The 23113-nt window shown below is 35.8% G+C and overlaps 1 protein-coding gene across 1 annotated transcript; it reads right to left on the bottom strand.

Annotated features, from left to right (window-relative positions):
- Window positions 1-326: 326 nt before the first annotated feature.
- LOC117618320 (NAC domain-containing protein 43-like) lies at window positions 327-6433 on the bottom strand. The gene is made up of 3 exons (XM_034347910.1): window positions 6232-6433; window positions 5813-6098; window positions 327-1269 (listed from the first exon to the last, which is right to left on the bottom strand). The coding sequence occupies exons 1-3, from the start codon at window positions 6416-6418 to the stop codon at window positions 486-488; spliced, it is 1257 nt and encodes a 418-aa protein (XP_034203801.1). The 5' UTR covers window positions 6419-6433; the 3' UTR covers window positions 327-485.
- Window positions 6434-23113: the final 16680 nt, after the last annotated feature.

A 23113-nucleotide genomic window follows, 5' to 3' on the forward strand; every position in this document is an offset into this window, starting at 1 on the left:
AGATGAGATGATTATAAATTGGTTGAGCCATGGGCTCGGCACCTTCCTGAAACAAACCGACAAGCCACGTGATCTGAAAGATAATAAATTGATGATGATGATGATGATATATATGTATATGGTCCATCACCAACTTGAATATCTTCGACCTTAGAAGATACAAAAGTTAGAATTATAATTGCATTTGGAATTATAAAGAGATAATAATAATATGAGTGCTAGTAGAACTCCACTCAACAAGCTCACACACTTTGCCAATATATACAGATATTCTTCTAGACAGGAACAGTGAAAAAAAAAATTTAATAGTAGACATGGTGATTAACCTAAGATAATGGTACTTGACAATGCCAACCCATCTAAAAAAACATGTTAACTAATAATTAACCTTTATTTGTCTAACATATATATTACTGTGCTTGTAATTATATTCCTCTGACTTTGATGGACTAGATAACATTCTTATATGATATTGGGTTGTTCCGTTATATAGAACCGTTCGACACGTGGCACAGCGCGTCGGAGGACGACAGAGATGATGATTGCCGAGCAAAGCTCCAGAGGTTGATCTCGCCGTTGTTGTAGTCTTGGGTGGCATGGTAGGATTTGTTGGATGAAGATGAAGATATTGATCGTAGAGTTGTTGGTAATTGGAGCTCATGATGATCATCATTGCAATCATAAGGGTCACTGAAGCAAGCCAATTGCCTAGAGGTCTCGGCTTGGCCATTCAGTTGTGAGGCCACAAAGCGATCGAGGGCTGCCCAGTTGGTGAGCCCTGAGTCCATTTGGTGCTGAAAATCCTCATCAATATTATTCTCTGCGCCCATCATCTCCTCATGAATATTGGGTTGGTAGCAGTCTTGGCTGCTGGTGGAGTTTGGGCTGTCTAGGCTCGGAAGCTTCAAGAACCTCTCATGGTAGCCATTGTGATTGTTGATGCCTGTGTTGATGGATTGGAGTTTGAATCTTGTGCTCATGTTGTTGCCTTCATTCTCTTCTTCCTTGCAGGTCCTTCCAATGTATTGAAGCATTTGCTCCAAAGCTCCCTCAGGGCATGAATCAAACAGGGATTGGGCACTTCTTGTTTCTGTTGTCATGGATGAAGTGGTGGTGCTCATAATTGTGCTGCCCGAACTAATTTTATGGTGAGTCAATGTTGGCTTGCTATCTTTGTCAAAAAAATGGGTGGATTGTTTGGTAGCCATCCATGGTTGGTAGCCAACATATGAATAGTTTGAGTTTGCATTCACACTCTTGCATCTTTGGCTATAAATTGGAAGAAGATGGTTTCATTTGAAGCATCAAACCAAGGATAACCAGTGTTGAGTAGAAGAGAAAAATAGCAAAAAAGGCATTTTGCCAAAGAGAGAAACAAACAAATTCTCTAGTTGTTGTTCTTTGCTTTGTATCATTGTTTTCTCTTCCTTTGTGAGTGTGTGAGGTTGTGTGTATTTGGGTCTTTGGGAAATTGAGTGGTAAACACTATTGTATATCTCCATTGATTATAGTGGAATACTCCATCGTCTCCAAACTGGATGTAGGCAATTGCCGAACAAGTATAAATCTTGGTGTTGTTCTTGTTGATTATTTTGTTCAATTTTTCTCCTGCCTGTTGTTATTTATTTTTTCACTCGCAGTTGGTTGACGCTTCCGCACAACAAGTGGTATCAGAGCTCCAGTTTTTCGACTGGGGTTTCGTGGGAGAGAAAAATCTGTCGGTGCTACAGTGACGGGTGAATAGTGCACGTGAATAGTGTCGGTGCTACAGTGCCCCCGTGAATAGTGCTGTGCTACAGTAGCAGTGAATAGTGCCGGGCAGATTTGATGGCTGGAGAAAAAGTTGAAATTTTGAAGGAGAAGGAGTCGACATCGTCTTCGTCGGCACCTACATCCAATAGACATCCAATTGCCACTACAAGGTTAGAGGTTGATAAATTCAATGGCTCTAATAATTTTGGTATGTGGCAATGTGAAGTTATGGATGTGTTGTATCAACAAGAGTTGGATATGGTTCTGGAGGATAAACCAGAAGATATTGATGACAAGCAGTGGACTCGAATTAATCTCCATGCTTGTGCCACTATTCGATCGTTCCTTGATAAGGAGTTGAAATACCCGTATATGAAGGAAACTTCTGCTAAGAAGTTATGGATGAAATTGGAGGAGAAGTATATGACCAAGAGCGAAGAAAATCGGCTCTTCTTGAAGAAACGACTCTTCCGATTTCAATATCGTTCAGGTATTTCTATGCATGAACACCTCAATGATTATAATAAAATACTTGCTGATTTAGCAAACCTTGATGTGATAATTCCCGACGAGGATAAGGCACTATGTTTGTTAAATTCATTGCCTGATGATTATGATCATTTGACAACTACTTTGTTGTATGGAAAATCCGAGGAGAAACTGGATGAGGTGTCTGCGGCATTGGTGAATCATGAGTGTCGTAAAAAGGAACAGAAGACTCAAAATTCACAAACCGAGGCACTCGTTGCAAGGGGTCGAACAAAGGAAAGAAAATCTGGGAAGCGGGGAAAATCTCGTTCAAAGTCACGAGGGAAGTTTCCTGCTAAAGATGAATGTGCCTTTTGTCGCCAAAAGGGTCATTGGAAGAAAGACTGCCCCAAATTGAAGAACAAGGAGAAGGAGAAAGTGGGTTCTAAAGCAAATGTTGCAAAATCTGGAGATGAAGATTTCGAGTTTGCTTTGGCTAGTTCATCTGCTGATGGTCACTCAACTGAGTGGATTTTGGATTCAGGTTGCACCTATCATATGTGTCCTATTCGGGAATGGTTTTCTAGCTTCGAGGAGCTGGATGGTGGAGTTGTTTTGATGGGCAACAATAATGCCTGCAAAACACAAGGGATAGGCAAAATCTGTTTGAAGATGCATGATGGAACAGTCAGAGAATTGAGTGATGTTCGGTATGTTCCGGATATGAAGAAGAATCTCATCTCATTGGGCGCTTTGGAATCCAAGGGTCTCAAGATCACCATGGAGGGTGGAGTTCTTAAAGCTGTGCATGGGGCACTGGTGGTGATGAAAGGTACAAGACGAAATAACTTGTATTTCTTGCAGGGTAGTACAGTTATTGGTGGAGCAGCTGTCATCGAAGCTGCTGACGCAGATAGCACAGACACCACAAGGTTATGGCATATGCGTCTTGGGCATGCTGGTGAAAAAGCGTTGCAAGGATTGGTGAAGCAAGGCTTATTGAAAGGTGCAAAGGCATGCAAATTGGAATTCTGTGAACATTGTGTGCTTGGTAAGCAAACTAGAGTGAAATTTGGTACTGCTATTCACCACACTAAGGGCATTCTAGATTATGTTCACACTGATGTTTGGGGACCTTCCAAGAATGCATCTTGGGGAGGTAGCCATTATTTTGTCTCCTTTGTTGATGACTTCTCTAGAAGAATATGGGTGTACACCATGAAGCGTAAAGATGAAGTCTTGAAGATATTCCTGAAGTGGAAAAAGATGATTGAAAAGCAAAGCGGTCGAAAGATCAAGACTCTCAGATCAGACAATGGTGGTGAATATAAGTCTGATCCTTTCTTGAAAGTTTGTCAAGATGAGGGTATTGTGAGGCACTTCACGGTTAGGGAGACACCGCAACAGAATGGGGTGGCGGAGCGCATGAAACGTACTTTGCTTGAGAAAGTTCGGTGTATGTTGTCTAATGCTGGTTTAGGCAAGGCGTTTTGGGCTGAGGCGATTACTTATGCAAGCCATCTCATTAATCGGTCGCCTGCTGCTGCGAATGAGGGCAAAACGCCCATGGAGGTATGGTCTGGTAAACCTTGTACTGATTACAAGTATTTACACATATTTGGTTGTCCTGCTTACTATCATGTCGGGGAAAGCAAGTTAGATCCAAGAGCAAAGAAGGCTCTATTTATGGGATTTAGCACTGGCGTGAAGGGATACCGACTTTGGTGTCCAGATGAGAAGAAAATTATTGTAAGCAGAGATGTGACTTTTGATGAGGCTGCTATGGTAAATCAGAACAAGCATGAAGGTGAAATTGAAGCAACTAAGACCATGAGTAGTTCAAAGCAGGTGGAGTTACTGAAAACTCCAGTTGTTCCAGTAAGGTCTGATACTACAGACACTAGTCCTATAGTTGATTCTGATGAAGAGGACGAGGATGATGAAGAGGAGGCACCTACCTAAGAGCCTCCACAACAACAAGATTCTATTGCAATCAGAAGATCGAGAAGGGAGATTCGAAAGCCTGTTCGATTTATTGATATTGTGGCATATGCACTTCCCGTTATTGAAGATGATATTCCATCCGCCTACAAAGAAGCTGTCAGAAGTTCAGAGGGCGTGGAGTGGAAGAAATCTATGGATGAGGAGATGAAGTCTCTTCATAAAAATGAGACTTGGGAGCTGGTTCAGTTACCAAAGGGGAAGAAAGCAATTGGTTGCAAATGGGTTTATGCCAAGAAGATGGAATCTTTGGGAAAGGACAATGTGAGATTCAAAGCCAGATTAGTAGCTAAAGGCTATGCTCAGAAGGAAGGCATTGACTACAATGAGGTATTTTCTCCTGTAGTAAAACATTCCTCTATTCGTATTTTGTTGGCTTTGGTTGCACAGTTTGACCTTGAGTTGGCTCAACTTGATGTCAAGACTGCATTCTTACATGGTGATTTGGAGGAAGAAATTTATATGTCTCAGCCAGAAGGTTTTAAGGTTGCCGGAAAAGAAAATTGGGTTTGCAAATTGCAAAAATCATTGTACGGCTTGAAGCAGTCTCCAAGACAATGGTATAAGCGATTTGATCGGTTTATGATCGGGCAGAAGTACACAAGAAGTCATTATGACCATTGTGTATACTTTCGCAAGCTCCAAGATGGAACCTTCATCTATCTGCTTTTATATGTTGATGATATGCTTATAGCATGTAAAAGCAAAGTGGAGATTGAAAGGTTGAAGACTCAACTGAGTAATGAATTTGAGATGAAGGACTTGGGAGAAGCTCGGAAGATACTGGGTATGGAAATTGAAGAGGGAGATATTCTTCTTCAAAAGATTGGGACCGCTGAGAATCCTGCGGATATGTTGACAAAGCCAGTTTCGTTGCTCAAGTTTAAGCACTGCTTAGACTTAATTGGCATTTGTAAAATTTGTTGATTGCCCCATAGGGGATTGGGAGACGACTATTGGGAGTTCTACTTCGAAGGTTTGAGCCAAGGTGGAGATTGTTGATTATTGCCTCAAACCAATAGTCAAAAGTGGTAGGCTATTGTTGATTATTATAGTCAAAAGTGGTAGGCTATTGTTGATTATTGCCTCAAACCAATAAGTCAAAAGTGGTAGGCTATTGTTTGACAAGTTGCAATGTGAATGCATTAATTGGCTTTCACAAATGGTGGTAGGCTATTGTTGACTTGGCTAACCTTTTGCTTCTTTGAGAAGCCACTTCCTTTGGCTATAAATTGGAAGCAAATGGTTTTCATTTGTAGTATCCAACCAAGTGTTGAGTAGAAGAGAAAAATAGCAAGAAAGACATTTTTCCAGAGAGAGAAACAAATTCTCTCTAGTTGTTCTTTGCTTTGTATCATTGTTTTCTCTTCCTTTGTGAGTGTGTGAGGTTGGGTGTATTTGGGTCTTTGGGAAATTGAGTGGTAAACACTATTGTATATCTCCATTGATTATAGTGGAATACTCCATCGTCTCCAAGCTGGATGTAGGCAATTGCCGAACCAGTATAAATCTTGGTGTTGTTCTTGTTGATTATTTTGTTCAATTTTTCTCCTGCCTGTTGTTATTTATTTTTCACTCAAAGTTGGTTGACGCTTCCGCACAACAGATGCAATTGCTAGTGTTGTTGTCATCAAGTCTATATTCATGCATGATCCAATCGGACTTTTGGCCATGGGGAGCTCGGCCTTTGTAGAACACAAGAGTCTTCCTCATACCGATCCGCCTGCAGTTACTGCTTATCACCTTATCACGGCCAGTGGCCTTCCAGAATCCGGCCGCAGTTGCACGGTTTGTTCTTGTTCCGGTGGGGTACTTCTTGTCCTTATGGCTGAAGAAATACCAATCATTTTGTGGTGTGGTTCCTATTTTACACTTCTCTGAAAGGAAAAAAACAAGAATTTGAGAACTTATAATGGGTCATATAGGAATAATTAATTGGTTCCAAAATCCAAACTTCATTACTAGACAAGGACCAAACAATAGAAAATAGAAAATGGTCTTTTTATGTACCTTGTATATCCCATGGCTCAAGCTTATTGAGATCAACATCTCGGATAACATCCAGATCAATACTCTGATTTGAAACCTTCTTCTTCAAGTAGTATTGCAAGAGCTCCTCTTCTGTTGGATGAAATCTAAAGCCAGGAGGGACTTGGGATTGCCCATTTACAGATATACTCATGTTCTCAGGCGCCATTTTGATTAGTGAAAGATTTCTGATCAAAATTAATGAAGTACTAGTGGTGAAGAAGGTACACAAGAGAGAGAGAGAGAGAGAGAGAGAGAGAGAGAGAGAGAGAGGACTAATGAGAGAGGAGCAAATAACAAATGGTTGTGTACGCAAACAAGTATGTAGGAGAAGGACTATATATATGTGTGTTGTGGGACGAAAAGGGCAAAAGATACATGAATGAATTCAAGCTTTTGGTTCTCATGGGACATGTGTTTACACAAGATTGAATTTTTATTTATTTTTACTGTTTCTCCGAGAAGGGCCACCCACCTTACATTACTAAGATGTAGAGAGTCGTGGGGTCCAGTATCAATAAAAGGGTCCCACAGAGAGGACCCTGTGTGAAACTAGTAGTGTAAGGGCGCAAGCTCACATCCACAACTATGACCCTCGACCTTAAAATCTCCTTAGAAAACCACCTCTTAAACAACCATGGACCACACTCTCATTCTCTCTCATTCTCTCTCTCTCTCTCTCTCTCTCTCTCTCTCTCTCTCTGCTTTGTGCAACCACCAAGACAAAAAAACATATGGTGGGGTACGTAGGGAAAGCTCTTTCATGGCCCGTTAGATGAGAAGAGATGAAAATGTGACATAAAGAGATAACACTGGCCTTCTAGAGAAAGCCCCTTTGAATATCTCTAGTTTCTAGAGGCTAAAGCTACCTTTCTTTAGCTATAGCACTGTGCACATGACATGAGGCAAACCCTTTTGCAATTTGTGAAAGAAAAAAAAGCTTTAATTTCCATGAAACTTGTCTTCCCTTGAAGAGCATAAAATTATTGTATCTGTCTGTCCTATAATGTAATCTCCTAATTTGCTGTAATGTATGTGAATTCTGTAAAATATTCTCTTGACAAATATAGATACCATAAGAGAACATTATTTTGTGAATACTACGTTAATATATGTACTAATTCAAGTGTTGCATATGGTGCGAGAAAGATCACATACATGTGCATATGTGATTACGAAAATTAATCTTCAACAATAGGAGTTATTCTGAGGCTCCATTCGATCGGCTTGAAAACCAATTAAGTTATTGGGTTAATTGGTGATTTGCCCCTGAACTTGTACCTAGGTTTCGATTTACCCCCTATCCTTTTTTTTAAAGAAAATTAAGGACCCAAACTAATTTTTTTTTCCGCCAATTTGCCTCTGAAAGTCAAAATCTGCCACTTCCCATCCATCCTACCGTCAAGTTGGAGGTTACTTTTGTCATTTCACGTCTCTATCAAAATACCAACTTAACGGCAGAATGACGTCGGGAAGCAAATTGGCCAAAAAAATTAGTCCGGGTTCTTAACTTTCTAAAAAAATAGAATAAAGGGTAAAACGAAACTTAAGTATAAATTTAAGAGGCAAAACACCAGTTAAGCCTTAAGCTATTTTGTTTGAGCTGGAAATAATGAAGTACAGCTCAAGTACTTAAACTAATAACCATGGCTCGGCTTTTTTTTCTTTGTTTTTCCTTTTGTTGGGGGCGCATAAAGGTAAATGTCTATCTAACACTGCAGACCGATTGGTAGACCAATGGACTTGCATGCCTCTAAAAAGGATGCACAAAATTAAACAAATAATTAAAATAACTTTGCAATATTTTCTAAGGATATATAATTAATTTTTTTACAATTTTTTTTTTGTTTGCTAATGCATGTACGTACTCTCATCGGACGACCTTTTATATATTCTGTCCATATTAATTTGAATGTATAATTGATAATTAAACATCCCACCTGGCCAATTTTTATTTTCAAAAGGAAAAAAAAAAATCCATGTGGCCAGAGTGCTAAGTAGTTAATACTAATTAGCTTTTATTTTTATTTTTTCGGTTACTAATTGCGAAATAAAAAATAAAAACAAACAGATGTGCTATAAGTTATTGCCAACAGACAATACAAAATATGGATAGATATGCATGAGTGATCACATGCCTTTCTTGCTATGAAATTTTCCAATATTTTGTCCCAAGCAAATTTTATTGCAATACACAAAATATGGATAGATATTGTTGGGTTAGGTGTGATATGTTCATATTGCAAATTTTATATATACATGTGAATTAATGTTGACGCAGTTTGACAATTGTAATGAGGCAATCAAATGATTACTTAAGAGAACCAAGTTTAGAATCCATCAGAAATGAGAATACCTTAATTTTATTAACTTCATAATAATAACATAATGTCCTAGTCACAGACTAAAGTTGGTTTAAATACTCCTAAAAATCCTAGGATTACAAAAGGAAATTAAAAGAGAAATTAACCAAAGTTTCTAAAAATATGGAAAATATTAAAAGGCCCGTTTGGGCTGCTAAACGACCTCGAATGCCCGAAAATTGATTTTACTCGTGCGCCGTTTCCTTGAAAAAGGTGGGTCATAGGCTCAAATCGGAGCTTGGGGCCCAAACTTGTAACTTGCCGGTTTTGCCTTTACGCGTGCGTCGCTCCGACTCATCCTCTATCGCTTCAGCCATATGTTCAACATTAGATGTATATTCAAAATAAGATCGACCATGCGGTGTATATATCTTTTAAGCTTCAAACTTTAAATTAAAATTCCCTAATTTTTAACCCCATAACCTATATCACTCATACAATCCTCATAAAATAAACATCCGCCAATTCAAAATACTAGCAAATTTTAAAAAGAATCGTATAATTCTAGTTAAACACGCTTGTCGTATAGAATTGGATTATCTTGTTTAAAGCCAACTAATCAGTTCATTAATTTGACTTAACTTTGAAAATGTTAGATGCAACTGACAGTACTAGTGAAAACTAAACGGAGGTGTAATTTTAATATAAAGATATTTGGTGGAGGAACAATTTTCAATATAGTTTGGTAACGAAATATATATTGACAGTATACTATCCCCAACTAAGATTTCATGCGATTTTTTTGGTGCTACCTGATATTAAATAAGTAATTAGGGTGGAATCTTTTATCGTTCAAATCGTAGACTTATTGTTTAAGAGTTCAAACATTGTTCAATTGGAGAGTGTATGGAATGGACCCACTTCTTTAATCAAATGAGACCTCCGTTGTAATTTAGCGATGATTTATATACTGATTTCTTGACAATTCTCTTGTTTTAAATGTTAAGTACTTAATCACTGTCACATACAAAAATTTCTTTGGTCGAGTTGTACGGTTGTGTGCTAAAATGACCATTCTACCTTATTAACAAAATAAAAATAAAAATTCAATTTGGAGAAACTACAAAAGTTGAAGACACTATATGCCAATTCCTATCTAATCTCATTATGAATAATGCTACTCTTACCACATTTGTATACCACATTTTCATACCACCTTATGTGGCAGATGAGGTGGACAGCCACATTAATTAAAATTAATTTAACATTTTATTTTTTTATTTATGATTTATTGAAATTTTATAATTGATGTGGCTGTGCACTTCATCTGAAAAGAGTAGCATTACTCATTTATTATATATTTCACTTTCTTGCTATCGTCAGCTAATGGTTGAACCATAAATTAGTTAGGGAAACTTTTAGAGGTCTCTGTGCTAATGATTTTGAAGCTAATTCTCTGAATTTCTTAACTCTAATCATTATATTTGGCTGATTAATGACAGAGCAACCACTTCATACTTTAGTTACTAACCGGCATTTATTTTTATTAGGGTTTTGATACCCATATCTTTTTCCTTCCTTTTCAAATTTTGCTATTGCGGTTGTCGTTGGAGAAAGTAATATGTTGAATATCAACATACATCAATAGTATATTAAACAACTTTCTGTGTCGGTAGTGCACATATATAATCATAAGACGGAAAGCATGGGGGTAAATAATTAAAGACAACTAATCAACTATTAATTAAGTACAAAATTGGGATTTATTATCCAAGACGTGTTTTACAAATTAGCAGATTAATTCTACTCTTGTATAAGAAATTTAATCAGTTCATCTTTAAATTTATGCGCTAACTATATCCGAGTTGAGTTTAATTTATCGCTCATATAAATGAATAACTGTTAATTATTGATGTGCATAAGACTTTTTCTTAAACTTACAAATACTAACGAGTTAGTCTCACTCACATCAACAGTTAACTTACACGTACAAAAGAGTTAGTCTCACTCACATCAAGAGTTAGACAATCATGTACCCTTCGTGTATAGTGACAATCGGAGCTTAGAAAAGTATGAGAGTTCCAAATCCCCACTCCAAATGGACTAGAAGACAAAAATAGTGGCATTTCGCTAAATTTCACGTAAGTCTTATGCAGAAATAATGAGCCCACCAGCCTTGACAAAGACCTCCAACTCTCTGAAAATAAAAAATATCGTTAGTCTGGTGAATATGTGACAACATAAACCAAGAGTGACAGCAAGAGAAGTTTTCATGAACATTATTTAATTCTTGTAGATACATGTTGTGATCAGTTTACGTCGTAGTTTTCTAGTTCATGGTTACATACATATGACATCATCTGTAAACAAAATCCTGGAAGTTTGCTTGAGAAGCAAACGCAGGTGGCCATGCATGTTATTTGTTGTTGGCATGGTCATAGTAGAGGTGAAATGTCAACATTCGAGTCACAGAAGATTAGATTAGATACCAGCAGCACGAAGATAAAATCTCACCTAGCTAGATTCTCATACGGTTTTGTCATTATTATAACATTCTTTTGTAGAAAATAATCATTTTTCTCATGAAAATTTCCCATTCTTCTTTGAAAATAAAGCAGAAAAATTACCCACTTTGCATTAAAGTATTAATTTCTTTTATTCTCATTTTGAATTCAAGACCACCCAACAATCATTTGACTGCAAATTACGGGTCATACTAAATAAATCTTCATGCTTATATATCACCCCAATGTTATCTCTTGTAGGATTATATGAAATTGTATTGCGAGGTGACTTAAAAACGTAGTTTTTTTAATTAAATTTAATTAAAATTAGAGTTTCGAATTCAAAATCAATTGAAAACGAGAAAACAAGCTTTCATTTCTCAACAGAGGACACAAACTCTTAACACGCAGCATCAATCAAGCCAAATACGTGACACAATATGATCCCACCTCTGTGAGATATATCATGGACAACTTGTGGAACCAATGTTGTAACCCAAAACAAAAATATACATTAAGAAAAGACATACTTTTATATATGTTTGTTGCATGTCAATGAATAAATAAAACTTGTGAATTGTCGTGATATACTGCGGACACTAGCTGGTACATACTTATTTAACTTGTATACAGGACAGCACGTGTTCCATAATCCATATAATAACAAATTATAGTGGTTCCATCTAATTCTAATACAGACTACTATACCACGTATAACGTGAAACGAAAGCTGCTTATTTCTCACACTTTAGCTAAATGGTAAGGAACTCAATAAATTTCTCCTTCTGCAATAAAAAGCCATTATAAGTTATATGCTCGCAATGATTGTTTGATTAATTCTGTGACATCATCTCAGTAGATAAATACAAATCAAACATATATAATTTGAAGTGAGAAGGAAGTTAGTGGCCAAAGCTAAGTCCTCTCGTTTGATAACTATTTTAATTTTAATTTTAATTTTTTGTGCTAGAGTATAGAAGGAAAAGAGGGAGAATTGATGGGATTGAGAGGAGAGGATGGGAGGGAGGATTAAGAAAAGTGAAACCAAAAACTAAAAACACTAAAATCTATTTGAAATTTTTTTTACGTTCAAGTTTTTGTTTTCACTTCTGTTACTCCTCCCTCCCATCCTCCCCTCTCATCCCCCCTCTCAATCTCATCACATCCATTCTCACTCTCATTTTCCTCTGTACTCTAGTACAAAAAATGAAAACTAAAAACTAAGGGCTCATTTGATAATCCTTTGAATTTTAGTTTTTAGTTCTAGTTTTCATTTTTTGTGCTAGAGTATAGAGAAAAATGAGAGTGAGAATGGGAGTGAGGATAATATTGAGAGAGATGATGAGAGAGAGGAGTAACAAAAATGAAAATAAAATCTTGAAAGTGAAAACAATTTGAAATAGATTTCAGTTTTTAGTTTTTGTTTTCACTTTTGTTAATCCTCCCTCCCATCATCTCCTCTCATTTTCTATCTCCACTCTAATTCTCACTTCCATTCTCCTTTTTTTTTTTCCTTTATATACTAGCACAAAAAATAAAAAAACTAAAATTGAAATGATTATCAAACAGGCCTTAAAATTGAAATAATTATTAAACAGGCCATAATTTATGGACTATATATATTCTTCACCAAGGTGAAATCTGATTATAACTTGTCTGTCACTAACAAAAATGACAGCTAGTGAGGATAGATCCAATCGTGATTTGCATGGTGGTGTATGAATTTTCTGATGGTTTTTTTATAATTGTTGATGTATACATTCTCTGCTTGCTTAGTCAATGTACCAAAACAAATATGGCAACCATGCCAACCAAAATACATCACTCACTGCATGTTCAAATAGGATCGGCCCACAAAAACAAATAAGAAAATCATAATTATTGTAGCCACTTTTTTGTGTGGACAGGACATAAGAATTCCGACAAAGTTTGAGAAAAAGACATAATTAGAAAGTTGAAGAATATTAGATCAAAAGACCACCTGAAAACAACCACACAACTTTCTATTTAATACAAGATTTTGTGAGGGAGGAATCCTCTTTTAATTCGAGAAATTCCAATGCCATGCAGCTTCCTGCAATATTGGACGGCTCTGTTAAATGTTCATTATCGCTACAAGTTAAGGATCCTAACCTAATCTTGGTCGTATATTACTTGCTTTGCGTGCATGACGTATGATTAATCCCTATTTTATACAGTTATGAATTAGAAAACAGTAGCTATATGCCATGATAATTAAGAGAAAAAACTGATTATTAATATTGTAGGGCATGCGAAAATTCTTCATGTAATCTAACAGAATTTTGAATACGAATCAAGTTACCGATAGATTTGTGAGAGAATCATTCTATATCAAAGTTGTATTGTAGAAGAGAAGATGCCATTTGTCCAAATCATGACATAATAGAGTTTGAAAGAGTGACATGCCTTTGGGATAAGATTTTCTTTCCTCAAGTTGCTAGAAATTAAACCCATGATAGAAACTCACAAACCGAAGATGTGATCTATTTTAATAAGACTCCTAATTTTCTATTTTCTTTTTATTATTATCTTTTTTTTGGGGGGGAGAGACATGAGAAAATAAATAATCGTTTTCTAATTGCATGCATGTATTACACGTTCATCCAGTAAATTATTTAATTGCATGCATGTACGATTGTATTTTTGTCTTCTTGTTATAAAATTTATACGTCAAAGTATTGATCGTTGAGGATGCGAAAGATGCTTTCATATGTCTTGCCATTGTTTGTATATAATTCAGATTATTGAGACTGATTAACTCAAATACATACCTAATCATTTGTTAATTAACAAGTACACATTCTAGCTATTTGTGAGGGAGAGATACATAGACTGACAGGTTAAAAGGCAATGCAGCTTTTTTTGTTTGCATTAAAAAACATGGTGACACGACAACTTTTTTTGGTTTATTAATGCAGTTGTGTATTGATATATAAGACCTTATTAATGAACATATTTTTTTTTTGGTTTAGCACACGATTAGAGATAACGACGACTGAAAATACCTAATATGCTGTAGCTTTGCTCATGGTCTAACAGTATGTAATAGTTTATTCGTGCAGAAAACGAACGTGGTCTGACAAGAAAATTAAACTTCTTTAATTATTTTTCTTTTAATCATCCGTAAAGTTCTTTAATTTAACAAATGTTAATGTGGGGAGTTTATTAATTAAAAATATTGATACATCATTATTCATTGACGGATTCAATAATTTTCTTTAATAGGAGGGGTAAGGAAATAATACTAACAAGTCACTAATAGTGAGGGATCAATAAATCGACTCTTAAATGTTTAAAAAACACGTCAAACATAATCATGCACAAATTAGATGAAATACACCTTGTACATATTGCAAGGCACAAAGAAGAATGGAAAAGGTGAGTCTAGAGAACAAGAAGAAAAACTGAGTAGAGGACTAGAGCAGATTGTCCTCCTTTTCCTGTCTTGATCTTCTTCGAGGTATTTATCAAACAGTATGCTCCCATTCAAAACAAAATTTCATGAAAACTTGCCATTATCAGTGAAGAACATAATTGAGTGGAGACAAATGCCTTCATTGGACCCTTAATGGATCCTCCCTTGATTCCGCAACTAAGGACACAATCTATATCTTGAATTACTTTTACATACATTGATGACATGTTTAGTAATCCGTAATCGAATTAGGATGAATTGAATTAAGAATGAGTTGGATTGAGGAGAATTAGCCATATGGACTGAGGAGAGTTAGATTTCGGATTCCTGTTAAAGTTATTTACTAAACTATATGAAATTGGGGTATAAGTGGTTCTAATTACTAAAATGTCCTCATTTTTGGGTTAAAGTAGATGGAAAAGTTTAAAATTTTAAAATTGTGTGAAGATATAATGGATAAAAAAGATGAATTTCTAATGAGTTAGTTCACCATGAATTAGAATACCACCTCCCACCAGGAATTAAATTCCTCCAAAATCAAGTTTTCAATTCCTAATTTTGTGTAGACGTACTTTTTATTTTCTTGATGTGAAGTAAACACATAAATCTTCCATAATTGAAATTCAATTTCTAATTAGTAAACACACTATGAATATAATCACCCTCTTACTGCCCAAAAACAACTAATTACTTAACCAGGAGAACATTAACACTTCAAATCATCCTAACACAATAAAAACATGACAAACAAAAGGAGTTTCAATCCCAGAAACAAAAACCTCGGCACATCATCGTCGTCAAATCGGTATATTCACTTCTGTCTTGTTTGCGGATATTGGATATATCATATATGGGCTTTAGATTACACAAATATATATATCAAGTGAGTGAGATCGTGGGATTAGAGAAATACATGTTGTTGCACCAAAACCCAAAGACCCCAATATTAATATCCATTTTGATAAATATATTGAGATGGTGCGATTCAGGTGATCAATTAGAAATATTACTGCCATCAACAACAAATTAATAGTTTTAACTAGTAGTTGACAGTGCTTGAACACCTAAGTATATAATTAACTAGTTAATTACTTGTAGATTAGAAATTAATGACTTCTTTTGATAATAAACCCCATATAAATATTTTTCTTTTGCGAAAAAATTGGACTGAAACCTGAGAATCCAAAATGGGAAACAGTACTTATTCTTAGCTAGTTCAGAATGATTGGGTGAGCAAAGCAACAATAGTAATATTATTCCAGCTAATTAGATCCTAAAATATTTATATTAATTATGATTTAGCAACGTGTCAGATTTGATTTATATTTTACTAATGTTTAAGTATTTTATGGTGTTTTTGATCTTGCTCTTGTATTTTAGTTTTTGGTTCCCTCTGGTTGTTGGGGGTGCAATTTGAAAGACTGCTTAACGTACGACTAGCTAATGCGATATGATTTATTTATACCCGAATCCAGGAATACAGGGCCTAGCTAGATTTTTCGTTTCTAAATTATAGAGTCCCTTGAGATTTATATAAAATAAGGTTTGAACTAGAATGCATACAAAATTCAACTTTTCAACTCAATTATATATAATATTGTTCCACATATCCTTAATCAAGATGACACTTTATAAATAATTGGGGTTAATCACCAATCAGAAAATGAATGAAGGGGAAACTGGAAGAAAATTAACCGCATGTGTTAATAGTTAATTGCATTAGTAAAGATAGGTACATTACTGTTCAGACACTTTATTTTATTTCTCATTCACTCTCATCCTCGGATAAGAAATCTGTGTATCCCTCCCATGTGGTTAACTTGGTTTCTGAGCCAGAAACACATGCTGGCTCCGTTTGTGTTCTCAAGTAAACAAAATCTCTCCCATTTGTTTCTTTAGCCTTAGTCAGATTCTCATTAGTTTCTTGAGACATGAGGCATTCAGTAACACCTTCTTGTTCTTCTTGCGGTTCAACCAAATCTCCATAATTCTTTAGAGAAATCATGCTGTCAGTACAACTAAAAACTTCCATACTATACATTGGACCTTTGAGTAGTACATTCTTCATGGAAATACGTGTTAGATCCACAAATAATATACTGTTACTGTCTTTATTCTATTGGTTGAAAAATATGCCGTGCTCCCATTCGCCACACTCAGAGAGACAAAGATTCCCAAGAGGAAGAGAAGGAAGATATTGTCCTACATCTATTTTGTAATTTAGCACCCATTCTTTGTTACCATAATCATTTTTCAATGCCCATATCTTCATATATTTATCTTCTGATGAAGAAAATTCCACTAGGGCCAAAGATCCCTTGAAATTAAGCACGTTAAGAAAATTCCAAAGACTCGGCTTTTTCTCTAAGGCGGCAGGATGAGGAGTCCAATAGAACTTCTCTTTCTTGAAGTCGAAAGAAAGTATACTTATAGACGAGGAAGATAAGTCTTTTGTATCTCCATGAACCAACCAATGCATGTCTCCATGTGCAGATGCCGACTTGCCGGTTACATAGCAGGGAGGAACTACGGGTAACTCCCGCCATGAGCTTGTCCCCAATACAAGCACTTCGGTCTTCAATTGGCTTAGTTGGCCCTTTTTGTATTTATGATGGTACGAAATACGAACAATCTTGTAGGTGTTTGTTTTATTATCAAATCCCATACCGTAAAAATCTTGTCGGCAGACAGTGTTGGTTGAAACTTGAAGTACGTCACTCAGAATTTCTGCCTTAAAGGGATCCAACAAGAAGCATGTGTTTCCATTCTTATAATCAACACCATGGCGAGTAAAGCCTAACAAGTTGCAGAAAATAAAATTGTGCACATACAAACACTGTCTGGTCCAAAAGTCGGAAATAATTGCATGTTTACTCTTTGTCAATAACTCATTACCATCATATTTTATTGGGTGCATCCTACAGTGGGGTGAGTCAGTACGAAGAACCAGTCGAGGAACTTCAACGGTGGTATAACTAGTAAGAAAACAACGCCGCATGTGTTGTACAGCAAAAAAAGGGTCGTCAACCGTCTTTAACAAGGTCTTGGATACACATTTGATGCAACAAATCGAATTTACGGGTAGTCTCGAAAAGATGTCAATAAGAATTTCCGTAGGTAGGACGTCTGTCATCAAGTTCAACTTTGGCTTCTTCTGCCTCTTGTTGTCGTTGTTGTAGCTGTTGTGCCTCATTTTCTTCATTCTCTTCATTCTCTTCAACAAAGCATATGAAATGTTGGAGTTTAATCAATTGTAGGGACTGAATGATGTTGTGCTTTTTGTCTTCAATTGCTTATATGGCCCTCCTATTTATATAGGAGTACAAGTGGTCAAATAGATATCTCCCAGGATTTTAATTCAAGTTCCTAAACCCTATGCAGTTAGGAATTAAAATTAATACATATTTCTAATTACTTATCCTAATTAAGCTATATTTTGACCGTTCCCCAACTTAATATAGCCATTTGAAGTAACAACTGTAGTACATATCCTAATTAATTGCAATGGGTTTTATCATTCCCATACGCTATTTAGTTGGAAAGAAGAAAGGAATCTAAATCCAAGTAGCTAGAAAATCTGGAGCTTCAGAAGTTTTAGTTGTCAAGAAAACACAATCCTTATTCTTATTGAATTAGGGAACCTCGTTAATACATATTTTCATAAGAGTTATGTTAAATGAATCTCTAAAATTACCTTAGTACACCATACTGCTAAACTATTTATTGAATTATTAATTTATCTAAATATAAATTGACCAAAAAGGATATATTAAATTATAAAACAAATATAATTTTAATACATACTCTCCATATTCAACCCTAAATACACCCTCTTTTGTGTGTTTGGATAGATAAAAAAAATCGGAATTTAACAAAAACTTGGTATTTGAATGACACACGCCAAATACCACGTTTGGATACCTTAAACAAGGAATGTTGAAATTCTGTGTGGAATCTCTGTTTATATTCGTTTGGTTGGTAGCTCGTTGGTTTTTTGGTTATCGGTTCGGTGCGATTGTTTTTGGCTGTTATGCTGTTTTTGCATATTGTCCATTTGATGTTAACAGAAATTCTTTTCTTTGAATAGTCTTGGCTGGTTAATAACATTAAATTAATATGTCAGAAATTCCAGACCAGAGCCTTCCATTGCTTTTGAGTTTTAAGTGTGGTTGATGATTTGTCCGAATATTTCTATACCATGAATAAATTTTTTATTTGAGCTTTGGTTTCGCTAAAATGAATAAATTCTTTCCTTCGTTTTGAGTCTCTCAGCACCTTATAGCAAACACAAAGATTGAAGAAAATTGGGCTAGCTGTCTCTGGCTATGTTGTCTTATAGTGATCATATATAATCTCATGCTTTTATGTTATATATGATTACTATAAAATTTTAATTCACTTTTCCATAATTGGTTCTGATCTCACCCTGGTTTCATGTGAGAGGCTCGATGTTTCCCATTTTGACCATGGTTGAAGAATGCAAAGGTGTTCTTTTGCAAAAGGTCCTTGGCCCCTAGGTCCTGACACAAAGTTAGGATTCTAGTTATTTCAGAGTAGTATCTCACTAGTGGCTCAAATCTCCTCGGAAGGGGACTTCTTCGCCTTCCACATAAGCTACGCAGGAAAGGCTCAAAGCCAATTCCAAAGAATAGTAAAGCTTCATATATAGGGTCTTTCTGTTCAAGTGTAGGTAGTTTGCATCTTTACAGACATGTCTATTTTACCGAACTTCTTTCTGAGACAATACCCAGATCGTTTTAGAGTTTATTTAACAACACCCTCTCATAATACAGTACTTCAGAGTTCGGAAAGTAAACACCATTAACCTCTATCTCTTATAGCTTTCCGTATCCTAATTGCCTACGTGTTTCAACAGTTGATGTGATTAATTGTAAGTTTGTATTTGGCAATAAAAAGTAGTCTTATCAGTTTGAAGAACGAGCCCATTATTAATTATAACAGTGAATTTGGGCCTATCGCAACCCAACATCAACTCCCCATATCCAATTTCTACCCTCCTAAAAAATAATATGAACTTTAGTGGGGTTATTGTGATTTTTTTAAGAAAGGCCCAAACTGGAGACTGAAGCACAACAAACGAAAACAATGATAGAGTCGTTCTTAGGGTTGTACACGATCCAATCCAATTCATCCAAATTGACCGATCCAATCCAATCCAATTCAATCTAATTTTAATCAGTTTCGATGATTTCAGCGGATTGGATTGGATTCGTAATTTTCAAAACCGACATGATTGGATTAGATGACGGATTTGCTTATGAGAATCCAATTCAATCCAATCTTGTTAGTTTTATGCTTATTTTGCTCTTATATATATATTTGTAGTTGAAAAAGTTATGAATATTTTATATCATTTAATGAAGTTATGTTAAATATATTATATCATCAAAACAATTTTTTGTAGTATTGCATTTATATTTTACATTTACGTCTATTAATATGTTTGATTAGATTAAACATAAGGATAAATGTTTAATATTTCATTATTGTCTTTCTTCATTATCAAAACCGATCCTCCAATCCAATAGATAATATCAGATTGGATTTAAACATCTAATATAATTGGATCGGATTGAAAAAAATCACAATCCAAACTATTTTGGATCGAGTGCGGATGGACTAAATTGTATTGGTTTTGAACCGGTGTACACCCCTAGTCGTTCTGTGGTGAGAGTGCCATATATGGACCATATATGTGGACCTTCATTTAAATTTAATGAATTTCGCAACAATGTTAACAAAACCAGGGGAAATAACCCAATTTAAAAAAGGCCCAAAATACTACTACCACTACTTCTAGCATAAATATTATGAAGATATCCTAATTCATTTAATTTGGAGAAAGAAACTCAAAATCATCTATTTTATCTCTACTATTATAAAGTCAGTCCAAAAACAGTTGGGGTCACATGCTTTTGATTTTAGTTTTTTTTTTTTGCCTTCGATTTTAGTTTTCTGTAGGAAACTGTAGATCCAAATATCTGTTTGGCTTCCAAGAAGCTGAAGGAAAAAAAAATTCAAAATAGTTAAAAGGTTCAATCTGATTGCATTGTTGTTCTTTCTTCAGAAATTTTAACATGTGAAAGGGCTTATATGTTGTGATTCAAAGACTAGCTTGCTATATTGTTTGTTTTCTTCTATTGTTTTGTAGGATTTTGGGGAAGAGATAGAATGTCGTTGTCGTCATGAATGTTGTTGGGGAGCATATGAAGTCCTACTGGCTGCTACATATAATTGATTTTCAAACGTGTATGCCATTACCAGTAAAGAAAAAGAAACATTCATGTAGCTTTTCTTTTCTTAATTTTAGAATTCACAGATATGGTTTTTTCATTAAGAATTGATTGATATGATATTTTTGTTCATTTTTCTCTTTAGTTATTTTTTTTCCCCATTTAGTATTGTACTTGCAAAGAAAGCAATTGAAGTGTAGTGTTTAACCATAACTTTACAATACTACAAAACATTAGAACCTCAACCCATTTGCAGATAATCTTTAAGTAGCGTGCAGCGCCAATAAAGGCCAGTAACGCGCGCGGGAGCGGGAGAGGCCAATGTCTATGAAATAAACTTACAAAACCATAATATTTGGACTTCGTATTTAGCCGCTATATTTCTAGAGTGTAGCAGGCTGCCATCCATTATTAATTATCGCCTTAATAAAGGGCAACCATGTTCTCAAATCTGGTCTTGGATATGGGCCACTAGGTTCCTAACCACCATAACCGAGAACTTATCGACAAGTGGAGGTTTGACAGAATTTGGTATCGATTTCAAACCGAGAGGGCATCATGTTTAACGAAAAGTCGGTTGGACCGAATTTCTCGATCGATTGGACTAGTTAAATCGACATTCTCGATTGGTTGGACTGACATTCTCGGTAAGTTGGAATTGGTTTGTGCTTAACTACAAATATCCAATTTTGTAGCTATCTATTTTATGTCTATAAAATAAACTTTTTTCTTTGGGGTCCAAAATCTATAAAATAAACTTACAAAACCATAAACAATTACAACTCACAAGTTACAACTTCTAACACACAACAAATAAATAAATAACACAGCAATATAATGAAGCTATACCTTGTTAGGCAAGAGGAACAGAAACTACAATAAGCAACCCCCAATTCTGATTTTCACAACCCCAAATTGAAGCCACTACCAAAATACATAAATTAGATTACAATGAAGCATTAAAAACCATACTTCAAATCAAAATGAAACACTAATTTAAAACCCGAAACCCCCAATTGGATCTTCTTTTTCTTTCTTTTTTTTGTTTTTGTTTTTCCTGGTAAATATACGAGGTGTCCTTACACTCGAAAGGTAAGATTAATTCCCACTTGGAGTTCGGCTTGCCCTTAGCCACAAAATCCTTCTAATGAATTTCGAACCGTTGAGGCACTAGATAGCTTGCCAGTTGGATTTGGCAATTTGCCAACCCCACCACACCTTGTGGTTATCTGTTTTATTTGTTTGTTATTTAAAACCCGAAACCCCCAATTTGATCTTCCTCTTTTTTATTTGTTTGTTTAGCACTCTGTTGCATAATTTACTTTCCATTGTACTTTTTTCTTTCATAAAAAATGTCAACTTATACTTCATTAACATTGGCCAGTTTGGGAGAAATGGTGGTGCCTTGCTCTAGAACTGGCGGTGTAAGTGGGGATACTGACAGGACCCGCCCCGAATTTCTCGAAATTCGAGATAAATCTTGTGGAAATTCCCGACATCACCCCGATGTCGGGCCCACTTCTAAAACTATATCCTTTTCCCCAAAAATGAATAAGGGTACGAGACTTTTTACCGAAATTTCGACAGAGTCTCCCCTGTAAATTGAACATTGCCCAAAATTTCAACCTGCACAAAAACACATTTAATATCCACAACTAGCAGCATGCACAATATAATTTCATGCAATTCACATAAACGGCCTTCGGCCTTCCAATAATTCTCAACTACCAAGCATGCTAACAAATCAATTCATGCCTTAAACAAGGCAAACGATAAATTCAAATATGAATTATGACTACTAAATTTCAACATGCATCATTTAACTCTTCCAATCCCAATATACGAGGTTTTAACCTCCTAATCCAATCACATGTATGTCTGCGGCTGCACCTAATAACCTTAGGCTGCCTACGTACCCTCATTAAGGGATCAAGCCACACGTAGTTTTTCCCACTGAAACTCGAATCCAAACATATGCAATACCTTTATTCATCTTTTTGTTATTCACAATATCTCCCCATACGCCGGTACTACCAACGTCACCTATGAGGTCTGTCAACAAGCCGGATAACCTATGTCACGTGCGACCTCAACATACTACCACATAATCTCCCCATACGCCGGTACAACCAACGCCACGTATGAGGTCTGTCAACACGCCGGATAACCTATGCCACGTGCAACCAGAGGCGGATCCATTAAGGCGCAAGGAGGTGCAGCTGCACCTTCCTTCGCCGAAAAAACCATTGTAGGTGCTTCAAACTGCCCCTTTGCTCAACTGGTGTACATATTACCTTATTTCCATTTTCAACATTTAAGTAAATGTCTTTGTCCTTTTACTTTAATTTATTTTTATATTACTCCATT

Source organism: Prunus dulcis, chromosome 2 (genome assembly GCF_902201215.1).
Source record: "Prunus dulcis chromosome 2, ALMONDv2, whole genome shotgun sequence".
In the NCBI taxonomy this organism is placed as follows: domain Eukaryota; kingdom Viridiplantae; phylum Streptophyta; class Magnoliopsida; order Rosales; family Rosaceae; genus Prunus; species Prunus dulcis.

Excerpts from the sequence above, each read along its gene's own strand:
- LOC117618320 (XM_034347910.1), bottom strand. The coding sequence starts at position 6,418 with ATGGCGCCTGAGAACATGAGTATATCTGTAAATGGGCAATCCCAAGTC. Across the intron at positions 6,099-6,231 it reads TGAGCCATGGGATATACAAG|AGAAGTGTAAAATAGGAACC; the intron begins GTACATAAAAAG and ends TTTTCCTTTCAG. Across the intron at positions 1,270-5,812 it reads TGCATCTGTTGTGCGGAAGC|CCAAAGATGCAAGAGTGTGA; the intron begins GTCAACCAACTT and ends TCCAATTTATAG.